This window comes from Lepeophtheirus salmonis, chromosome 14, assembly GCF_016086655.4.
Source record: "Lepeophtheirus salmonis chromosome 14, UVic_Lsal_1.4, whole genome shotgun sequence".
NCBI lineage: Eukaryota > Metazoa > Arthropoda > Copepoda > Siphonostomatoida > Caligidae > Lepeophtheirus > Lepeophtheirus salmonis.
The window spans coordinates 23,748,659-23,760,948 of NC_052144.2; the positions used below are offsets into that span (position 1 = coordinate 23,748,659).

General features: G+C 32.2%; 1 protein-coding gene across 10 annotated transcripts in view; it reads left to right on the forward strand.

Moving 5' to 3' along the window:
• The window catches only part of LOC121129244 (uncharacterized), a 37,005-nt gene extending 28,128 nt beyond the window's left edge, over positions 1-8,877 (forward strand). For 2 of the 10 annotated variants that reach the window (XM_071893325.1, XM_040724955.2), the window contains 4 exons: positions 3,074-3,149; positions 4,299-4,727; positions 6,254-6,430; positions 7,600-8,767. In XM_071893325.1, the coding sequence (XP_071749426.1) occupies positions 3,074-3,149; positions 4,299-4,727; positions 6,254-6,430; positions 7,600-7,691 (774 nt within the window). In that variant the 3' untranslated portion in view covers positions 7,692-8,767. Of the gene's footprint in view, positions 1-3,073; positions 3,150-3,868; positions 4,041-4,298; positions 4,728-6,253; positions 6,431-7,599 lie in introns of all 10 variants that reach the window. The other 8 variants (XM_040724954.2, XM_071893326.1, XR_011783565.1 and 5 more) reach the window with 7 other exon arrangements.
• Positions 8,878-12,290: the final 3,413 nt, after the last annotated feature.

The following is a 12,290-nucleotide window of genomic DNA, read 5'->3' on the forward strand; positions in this document are numbered from 1 at the left end:
GAAACTACATTAAGATGACATCAAATTTACATTTAAATTCTGCAAAAAAATAATAATAATTTTGAGATTGTGAAAACAGATTTGTTTATTTGGTGTGCTCTGTAGATTTGTACTCATATAGTTATATATTAATGCAAAAATGAAAACCTTAGACATTAAATCATTATATCTAAGTTTGGTCTTATAATATATCAATGCATTTTTATCTATTATTCATGGAGAGCATTTTTACTTCTTGTTCCCTCATACCAAAAGATTTAGAGACTGTTGAAGTTAATTAGTCATATACCTATATTTATACACACGAAGAAGAATAAAACTTGAAGGTCTCACTTTATCTCCTTTTTATCTTTTGTTTAACTAACTTGAAAGAATAAAAAAGATAAAATATATCTCTATATAAAAAGGTTAAAGTACCATTTATAAATAACGAAAAAAAAAAAAAACTCATAAAAATATATGTACACGCATTAACTTATTTCCATGAGTAATATTATTACTCTAACAGAGAAGAAGGAGGAATGAAGCAGAGCAGTAGAAGAACCATTCGTCCTCCTCATAATTCATTTTCGGGTCTTCATAAATGTACATTTTACGTCTCATTAATGAACCACTGTTGGAAGAGACAAGGTTTATATGTACATATATTAAAAAGTTATAGAGCAGGGATTTGTTGTTGTTATTTTGAAATGCGGGTTGTTGCTACTTTTGTAAGTTATGTTTCCCTTGGGTTTTTACTCTCTTTCTCTCCCTTTTCGTGTGTTTATGCTCTAGTATCATTTAGAATTTATATATACATATATTATACACATTAGTAGGGGTGGTGATGCTTGGCTTTTAGTTAGATGCAGCTACACTGCAACCATTTGTCACTTAAATCCCATAGAGCCAAAATGAAAGCTACTCTTTTTTTTGCTTTTTTATATATAAGCTATAACAATCTAGAGCAGTACTATCGTAATTATAAGTTAGGCAGTAACTTTAAAGGGTGGTCACTAATTCAATAATTAAACAAGGTTGATTGATTGAAATTAATCCATATTTACTTATATTAAGGCATAGACAATTACTTACTAAAAAAAACCCTGAGCTTTCTAGATTACTTATAAGTCGAGAAAATGACACTTGAACCTGATCGACGAATTTCTATTCGTTGGGCGTCTTCAGGACCACTGTCTACGCCGTCAGCAAGTCTGAAACGTTGGAGAGGAGAAGGCCTCTGCCAATAAGGCCAAAATGCATCTAGAGGAGTGAAATAAAACAGCCTAGGTCAATCCTAGAGAGCTTATAAAAAAAGTGAGTGGAAAGAGGCCACTTTTGACACCAGCAATAAAACTCATTTTCTTCGTCGCAAGACTCTTTGAATCACCTCAAGAATACCAAATCCAAACGACAAGAAGACCTGGACCGGTGACTCCGTGATGAACAGGCAGAATGATAGGTATTTAAGCTGTGGAGACAACGTGCCACTAAGTACACTGCTTTTGCCATGTCCTTGGCGTTGTATCTGACGATAAAGCATCTCCTCTGTTTTAGTTCCTGGTCGGATACAGGTTCATGGGGTCCAACTATGTAATTGCCTTAGAGAAGAAACATTTGCTGTGGTTGAGGTCAAACTATCCTGATGGAAATATAGTTTACCAGTAGGATGGTGCGCCTGCATATATCTCAATAAAGGTACAGGAATGTTTGTCCAACAACATTCTCTTCTGGCCCAAACACTTTTAGCACCCTACAGCCGTGATGCTAATATTAGGACGCCATGACAGAGGGCTACATCTGCAGCCGGTGCCAGACATTCATCCTCTGCCTAGAAACCATAATTGCTGCTAAGGATGGCTACATTAATGATTAAGATAGCTCAGACAAGTATCTATAGTATTAATTTGGTTAAAATTCTTTAAGTAATTAATAAATTATGTCTTGTTGAAGTTGAAAATTCAAAGTGTTCATATTTCAATAGACTACTCAGTATACGGCTAATAGTTACGAATTATTATTATTTGCTACAGATTAAGAACTTGATTTTTATAAAACTGAATAACTTTGGTCTGCCTTCATTTAATTTATGATACTTTATTTGTCTCTGATTTTTGTATATGCCTTCTCAAAAATAGTTATTTATTCCTTTCATTATGACAAGGAATTTTTCTGTGTACTCATTTAAATACAAATTGGAACACTAACTATGAGAAGGATTAATCTGAATAATTTATGAGAAGAAGTGGAAGATACTAATTAATTGCAGAGTACATATCTACAAAACCCATGATCATTTTTTTGCAGAAAATAATGTCCTTTATCTATAGAGAAAAACTCGGAAAATTTTATGCAATTTGCTCCAAGACATGTATGTATATACTAGAACTTTTAAATCAGTGGAAGGAACTAGTGCTAAATTATTTTATTGTCAATGCTCCGAACTAAACTGGGTATTGTTTATCACAAATCCCTAAAATTTAAGAGTGAAAGCAGCTGTATGTGCTTCCATTCATACATACGATGTACATGTTTATGAGGTTTAAAAATGGTAAGTAAAAAAAGTAGAAAAAATATACATACAGAAAGGAACACAAATTATTTGTTGGTGTTGATGTGATGTTGTTATTCTTGAGAAATAACTACATGAAAGAATAAGCGAGAAAGAAGGGAAAAAAAAGGCATCATTTATCAGTGGAAAAGAAGGGATCTTTCCCTTCCTACATCCTTCTTTTTTTTCGCCGGTATCAAATATAGGGATTTCATAATAGCTTTTGGTATTATATTATGTATTTATATATGTATAAGTAACGGAGAATAAAGAGAGAAAGATAGAGAGCCAAAAAAATAGAAGGGAAAAAAATAAAAATAAATAAGTGTAGCACCACATATATAAGGGATAATAACACGGATCAGAACCTCATTTAGTCGCATTTTTATACATATAACTATATTTTATTCAGTGTCCTGTTTCTTCTCCCCCACAATTTTTTTCGTTTTTGTTCTCCATGTATTTTTATTTTTTTAAGGTTTTATTTTTACTTTATTTTTTGTTCTTGACCATTTATGTGTCTCTTCCTGCATGCATTTCCAGGTTTGGTTTCAGAATAGAAGAGCTAAATGGAAGAAGAAACGAAAGAGTCCTGCTCGGTCAGAGACTCAGGCGGACGGTGGGTTCTATGCATTATTAAAAACATGATTGCCTTCTCTTTTCTATTACTTACAAATTACTTATCCCACTTATTACCTATGTTATTTATACTCTCAATCTATACATTATATTACATAGTATTTGTAATTTACAGTCGTTTCTAGCTATAGGTAAATAATACCTCTTGTTATCTAAAACTCTACATTAATTAACCTTCTCTATAATAATTATATATACAGTTATATCTGGAGACTTTTTATTACACACTCATTGACAATCGCCATTTTTTTTCGGGGATCATTCTTTAAATCATCTCTGCTCAAAGGTCCAAAAATTCAGTACTCAAACCAAAAATTGTCTATGAAGTATATCATTATTTTAAGAAAATCTAAGCATTGATTTTTTTTCTTTGAATATAATTTTCCTCTAAAAATGATGAAAATAGAGATTTTCAGGAAGTATTTTTGGTTTTCAAACCGAAATGGGTATCAAACACATTTCATCTGGAACGAGTTATTTGCAGCTTTGACGTACCACTGTAAATATTTCTATTCAGCATTATTTTTATAATGCTGAATAACATCATCTTGCCCAGAGCCCCCAAGAGACTAGAAAGGACTCTGTCTGTATTTATTGCTAATATCAGCTAATAACATCTGAACTCTTTACCAATTTTCTAATCCTTACTAACATCTTCTTTCTTTCATTTCCTTTTGATTGCTGCTTCTGGACGGACAGGTGTGGTTTCAAAATAGGAGGGCCAAATGGAAAAAGCAACGGAAAAGTAATTCCATGCTCCATTCACCTAGTCCTCTTCTTCCTTCTCACTCTCTCCCACCTCTTGTTCCCTCATTTACTCCTTCATGGGGAGGACCTCCTTCAGGGGGTGGGAGTGTTGGCAGCTACGCAGGTAAATCATTTTTCCCTTCCTTCAATTTATCTCCTTATTTTTTTATTGCAATTTTATTGCTCTATTATTTGTAGCTCCAAGAGAGATTTGTAAGAGCTATCATTTTGGTTTTTATATCGTCATAAAAAAAACCTTAACGACAAGAGGGGTGTCATCTTCTTCTTTTATTTACTAATAAATACAAATACACTTCTCCTTCGAAGCTATATCATTATCAAGTGGGTGGCTTGTTCTAATGTCTCTATTTTATGTTTGTAGGTTTAAGTCAATTGAGTCAAAATTTCGGTGGGAATGGAAATAGTAGCAGGGGCAATGTGAATAATGGGGGGAGTAGCATTCATGCCAATGGTTCCTCAACTAGCGGCGGCAGCTTCTCATCTCCACCCAATTCAGGAATGGTCATTGGTGGAGGATCCTCATCTTCAAGTGAAATGAATCATCCATCATCAACAGCCTCCGGCGAATCTTCTTCTTCCTCCTCCTCTACTTACCTTCATCAACATCATCTACCTGGTGGCGCCGGCGGTGGTCCCTTATCACAGCACCCCCATTCTCAACAGCAAATCTCCACTCCCAACATTCCTCCTCCACAACCTCATCATCATCACCACCATCACTACGGATCATTTTTCTCCGGGGAGAGAAACGAGCATTCCAATACTTCTTCCTCTATGATGGATAATAAAGGTATTTTTTTGTGCTCTTATAAGGTATTTTTATATGTACTTAAATACAATGTGAGTAAGCAAATCGTACCGTTTTTGATAGTACAATTTCTTTCAACGTCATTTAGAACATGCACATTGTACATAGCATAAGAAGTATTTTGAAATTATAATTATAGTATCAACTATTATTTCTTAAAGTGTCCTTCTGCTCCAACAATGACCTCCAGTCTATAATGATTTAGTCATTGGACATATCATCCCGCTCCGTCTTGACAGAGGTATCAATATTGTGGCGGGGGAATTTGCAGGCCTTACTCTCCACGAAGCCCCATAGTCCCTTTTCAAGTGGAGAGCATTCCCGTGATGAAGGGGCCATAAGTTTTGAAGCCAAAATCGGTGAGGTTTTTCCTTAGACGAAGCTCGAGTTGATATTGCCTTATGGCTAGATGCTGAGTCTTATTGCCAATAGTAATCCCCTTCGGGGTAATTGTTATCTAACTATGGCTTCACAATCTCTTTAATCACTTCTTCATATTCCTGTACTTCAATTTTAAAGGCATAACCGTTCAAGAAGTCTGCAGTGACAACCTTTTTGTGTCCTCCACTTCCTGGATAGTCTATTATCGCTATTAATGACGCTTCTGACCTTACAGACAAGCTCTACATAGCAATTAACAATGTCCGCGGCCTCCTATACAGAGTAATAGGCGCGGAGAAGATTTGAAATCCATTATATTTTTGTCTCCAGTATCATTGTTTGCTGATGTATCGCAACCAATAATACAGTTTATCAAAGCTGATAAATTTCAAAATAATTTCTTTTTTAATAACACAACATTGATTGCAAGTAATAATGGTTTTATTGAGCTCTAATTGGCGCGGTATGATTTGCTTACGCACATTGTATAGTGTTTATAAACAGTCATTTTGAAGGCATAAGCAACCATCTTTATATGAATATAAATCCCTGCTCCTAGAAAGCTGTGCTTGAAGATCACTTTTTATAATCAAAATTACGTACCAAGTGCCCTCAATTTTTTCAGATCAAAATATTGAGCAGGGCGTTACCTTACTAACACAAAAGTATACACTGTATTTGTTGTCGGCTCTTGATTTTTCTGATTCTTTTTTTCTAATCTGTATTCTGAACGTTAATTTGTTGAATAAGAATATTAGCTTGTGAAGCTGTGAACAATTCTCAGGAATTTTTGAATAATAAATCTCCAGTTTGGTAGGCCTGTTTATTCATTGTGACGTCACATGAAAACGGATAATATTTTGATTGCCAAATAAGGAAACACTTGATCCGTACTATAGATTTTGGTTTTTCATAAAGTCAATATTCATATTTTAAGCCGATTTTCTAAGGGTACAGACCCCTGATACTTGTCGGCAATGCTCCTCAAGTAATTAGATGATGATGAGAAAGTTTGTCAATTTTGTTTAATAGCATCGACACCAACAATATAGCATCGGTTATGTAATATGCCCGTCAGTGAAAACGATCTATAATATATATAATATGTTTTCTCTTTATATTTGCAGGGAATTTAATTGATTGCGAAATATCAGAGTCACCACAGAGTCATCACAATGGAGCTACTCCACCACCTAATCACAATATGAACGACCTATCGCATTTAATGAACGGCAGTGGTGGTGATACATTGCAATGCAGTGGTGATGGAAGCTCTCCATCTGATAATGCTGGAGTAACAACAGGTATGGATTTTTTGGTTTTTGATAGACTTAGTCACTCCTCTCCCCTCATGCCACCAATCCTATTATCATCATCATTTTTTTTATTAGTGTCATATTTTCTCTATCTTTTCAAAAAAAACAAAAAAATCTCCGAGAAGAAGAAAAGAATAATTATCTCATGGGAGTGATCCTTTATTTTAATCAAACATAAATTTCAAATCCCACTATGTAGCAAGTCCCTTCTCTCCCCACTTTCTCTTTCCTCTGTTATTCATTTGCATCCAAACACATTATTGACATTTGTTTAAAGGATACACTTTTATAGTCTCTAGACTACACCCTGTTATTATAATGAATAATTTTTATAAAAGATATGTTGGGACTTAAGAATCAAAAGAATTTATTGTTTGCATAAATAAGCCCCATTTGGAGGGGATTGACTACTCTTAAATTAAAATACGCGCAGTCGAATCCGAATAAGTTCAATTTTCTTACTTTTTACAATACAATGCTAATACAGTGCTAAAATTACTTACGTCACAAAATAGTAATTTTAGAGGAGAACGATTTGAAAATTCATTCTATTTCTGAAAACGTATCCGGGCCTTTTTTTCCTTCTAAAAGAGAGAACCAATCAAGATTATTTTTTGTTTATTGATTTACATATAGGTATTTTAAAACATTAAAATACATAAATTTTGTTTTGAATTACATTTTGCTGCTCAAGGATAAAAATGTCCTATCTTATCATATTTCAAAAATTAAGTATCATTACTATGTGTATATTTAGTTTGTCCTAAATAGTATGCCTGAATATTTTTTTCATTGTACTATTATTGTAGCAATTTATCGATGCAATGATGTCCTATCTGACAAATTGTATTTTTATCTATCTTAAAATGAACAATTTTAAAATGTCCAGATGGTGCATTTTTATTCTAAAGCCCTATTTATAACGCTCCATATTAGCTTTTTGACGGACTACAAAAAGTATTTACCGGCCACACCCGGTGCCCACCCCTGGTCTAAAACAACTAATGAATTATACATTGTAAAACACCGTTGGGAGAGGAAAAACAAAGAAAAACATTGCACATACATAATATAATATAATATTATACATATACTACATACAATAAATAAATAAACTTATATTCATTAATGTTTATGCTTTCTCTTTTTTAATATAGGAGGCGGAAGAGATGACATGATGTGGAGGGGAACGTCAATCGCTCATTTACGAAGAAAAGCTTTTGAACAAACTGTCTCTGTCTTTAGATAGATGAATAAATCCAACTTACCTACTTGATTTTATGTATATCATCATCCTTTTACTTGTTTTCATAGAGGAGTAGAGGAAGATATAATTATGAATGCTACTGCTACATAAATGTGTGTTACCTACAACGCTCTTCATTCGTATATACAGTGTGGGGAAAAAGTCACCGTATCTTTTTTAAAATATAGCATTTTTGATTTTTGACATAATAATGGTTGTTGTTTTTTTCAACATGTGTAGCTCTATGTAAATAAAATGGAAATCAGCATTACTATATTATGAATGATATTAATTTTTTTAATATCGATTTTTTAAATAAATAAGAAAAAAGGTTATGTTTAAAAGGGTCTTGATGTAAAAACTAACTATAGCAAAAGTGGGACTAAATGAGGTGTTATAATTATATCTATTGCTCTTGTCCCTGCTGAATTTATGACGCAGACATAAGGTTTTAGATCATATGTTGTCCGATTATGCCAAAATGCAAATGAAAATCTCTTTGAATCCAACATGTCTTTTTTCCCATGACGTGACCTCATGTCTTATTTATCATGACTCAAATACTGCTACAGATATTATTTCATCTCATTCCTTTTTAAAATTAAAGTTAGGGGTTACTTTGGATGTTTTTAATATGATATAATTTGGAAAAAGGAACACATTATTGCCCTAATATAATTAAAAAAGTGCATTACTGTGGTTCCCAACCTGGACTGCTTAAAGACCTTGTGCTCTCCGATGTATTGTCAAAAGAAGCGCGAGGAATTAAATACACTCACTATATTTAAAAAAATATATTTGAGATGAAAAATACGATAGGACTCTGCAGTGATAAAAATCATTTTTTTATATTATTGTAATGCTGATGTGATTCTATTAAAGAAAAAAACCATCCAAATTATGTATGTAAGGTAAACCACAACATCTTTCCATATGGATAAGGTGATTTCTTTTGCTCCACTGTAGATACAATATATTCTATATACGTGTATATTTAGACATACCTATATATGTATAAGATTTTAATAATTATAATTATGCATATTAAATATTTATTATTTAATTTATTTAATACTAAATGTTTTATTCGTCATTTTACTTTTCACGTACATTGTACATCGTATATGATTATGCAGAGAAGGTACCTAGTAATAAAATTTAAATATTTATTATGAATATAATATCTAAATTGCTTGGATTAAATGCTCCTTACTTTATTACATATATAATAAGTATAAGGTAATCTAGCTGCAAAGGCTTTGTGAGTAATTTGAGTATATGTATCTATATATGTATGTAGATTTATCCAGAACTCCACATACATTTATAATAAATCCTTTAATTCAGGTGGTCCAGTTTAATCTGAACACTTATTAACTCAATCATTGATGAAGATTGAGTAATTGAAATTCATTCATATTTCGATATATTAAAGCATAAATTATAAAACAAAACATACTACGAGAAAATGACTCTTGAAAGTGATCGACGAATTTCCATTCCCCACTCAAAGCAGTTGGGTGTCTCCAAGATCACCATTTACGCTTTCAGAAAGTCCGAAACGTTGGAGATAAAGAAGGCTCTTGTCATAAAGGCCAAACTGGACCTGGAGGAGTTAAAGAAAGCAGCCCAGGCCAATGTTCTCAAGTCCATGAGGGCCCATGCTATCGGGATTTTACACCAGCCTGTCCTAAAAACTGTCAAAAAAGTGGGTGGGAAGAGCTTTGTGAGGGTGGAGATACCACTTTTGATACCAGCAATGAAAAAACCCCGTTTCCCCGACTCTTGAACCAGTCTTTTGAGTTCTTTCACACTTTTGTCCCCCCACAGTTCTGATGTCCACCCCCTCGACTACATATTTTGGGTGTATGTCGAGTAAAAGTCCTGCAATGCCCGTCATTGCTCTTAAAGTCACTGAGACACCATGACAGAGGACAACATCTGTAGTCGGTGTCATCTCTTCCGCCGCCGCTAAGGGCGGTTACATTAATGATTAACAGAGCTCAGACGCACATTTATATATAGTATTTATTTTGTTGAAAATCTATTTTTAATTAATAAATTATATCTTGTTCAAGTTTAAAATTCAAAGTGTTCAGATTTTAATCGACTACTCAGTATAAACTTAATTGGAACTAATAAATGCTGCAGTTTCTATTGACACATGGTCTAAAAAGTCCCGGCCTTAAAAAAGAAAACACTTTTTATTCGTTCAAAATTCTATTGTTTTAAATTATCATTATTTTTTTATTTGCTTTATGGAGCGGAGTCCCCATAACGCTTTTCAAGCCATTTTTTAGCTTGAACAATATTTTTTACAATCAAAAAGCGGTGTAAAATTAAAATAAGAAATTGTTTTTGATCCATTGTTTTGGAAATATCAAAAGTAGCGTCAGATTTAGGACAATCACTCACTAACTAAAGAACTTATTGTTATGAAATTTTGACAGCATTCTTTTGAAGGTTAGTACTAACTGAAATGAGTGAATTAAAAAAAATCCCGCCATATTAGGGGCGTACGTAGGACTATATATATATATTTTTTTTTTTTTTGGGCTTGCTTTTTTTTTTTTTTTTTTAAACTTTCAAAAATTAAAATTTTCTACAATAGCTTATGATGATGTTCGTTAAGTTTAATAATATGTTTAAGCGCATTAGAATGTATTTTGAGTACTTTTTATCTGTGACTACAGTACCATATTTTTGGTTTAGCTTGGGACAGTAAAAATAACCTTATTAGCAAAGTACGAGCATCTTTTATCATTTGCTAAGAGTTTGACAATTCAAATAATTTCTTTGGAACAAAGATTTTAATTTTATAAAGCTTGTCTAATTAATCGTTGACATTTTTTGATAAAAAACTTACTCAAGGTATAACTAATGATATTAAAAGAAAGTTATTAAGTTCAAATATATAAGTCTTATTTTGAAAGTTATAAATAATATATGTGCTTAAGTATTACAATTTATTTAAAGGGATCACTACCATAGGTTATTATTATAGCCTTATCATCTAAGGCAAAGGTTTTTGAATTAAAAATTACAAAAATTAGTATAGATAGTAAAAATATTCCCATTTGATCAGATAATCTAATTTTTTTTAGTATAAATAGACTAGAATTACATCCAGTAGTCAAATGTCCTTTTTAAAAGTTCCATAATACTGACTAAAAAACGTGTTAAAGGGCAATATAAAATATGAAACTATCTTGAAGATGGCAAAAAAATGGATATTTGAATTTCCATTCTAATAAATAAAAATAACCAATTTCATTTTTGGACAGCTCAGATTTAATATTTAATTAGAAGTCAAAGCATTTTCTATCAATTGCATTACTAGTGATGAAAATCTGGTGTATTTAACATGCGTGTCAGAATAGAATGGAGGATCGACATCGGAGTAATTCTTGGCAATGTTTTTGTTTATTTCCTTCCATCCCTCATCCCTTGTCACAGGGAATTAACTGTCTCTGATTTAATCAAACGTCATGATAGCTACGCTGCTCTCATTCAAAACTTTCTTCATATTGTCAGGGTTAGCATGTTCATTTTTACTTCTTTTTAATGCCCAAAATACACACTATTGTCATTAATATCACTAGATCATTAGTCTCAAAATTTTGCTTATCTTCTCTTTTAATACTGACTTTATTGTAGAATAAAACTTTATCTATATAGTTACACTTTGGGAGTCCAATTACTTGTGTTATGTTATTACCAGTTCCATTTAGTGTGAACTGGGGAGGGAGGCTTTATATGTAATTTGAGATTATTTGAAATGTTTGATTTCATCGTCAACAATATTACTTTAATGCTCTTGATTGTTTTATATTTCAAAAATAGAAAGCTTTAACGAAATTGATCTGGTTGAGGTTGAGAGATAAATAAAAAAATCACGTTGCGTGAATAAAGGGAAGTATGAATTGGTTACCACATCTATCGTGTGTGTAGACATCTATGTCAATGTGTATATAAAACATCTCTCATGTCTAATATAAAAATGCAATGAATACTTACAACTATGCAATGACTTACATCAGAAACTAGTTGTTTTGTCATGCACTTAAAAATTTGACTGAAATATAAAACGATCAAAATGATGTTCTTCATCAAATTCAAACCCTCATTATTGTCTTCGAAGTAATTAATTTAAAGACTAAAATTAATCACACAAATTTGTTTTCTACAAAAAAGTGTTAAACCATTTTATTTCTTCTTCCTTCATCCGATAAAGTAGTTTGTATGTAGGAGGTTTTGTGGCGTTTGACGTTCTCTCTTGCTTAGATACTATTGATGAATGATATCGGGAGAAAACTTGCACTCACAAAAATCATTTATATATATACAATGAAACGTGTACACGCACGATAGATGTGGTAACCCGTCTTTACTTCTAAAAATACGTATTGTTACTAAGAATAAAAAAAATATTCGATCTCTTTATAATTCCTGGTAATCAGGAATTTACTGTAAATTTTTAGTTAATGCATATTTCAGTAATAGTTTAAATTATAACTTTAAACTTGTTCATAAAAAGAGTAAATCCCAAAAAGTTTTGTCTCTTTATTGATTATAAAGCTAAGTTGAATAGATTCTAAGACT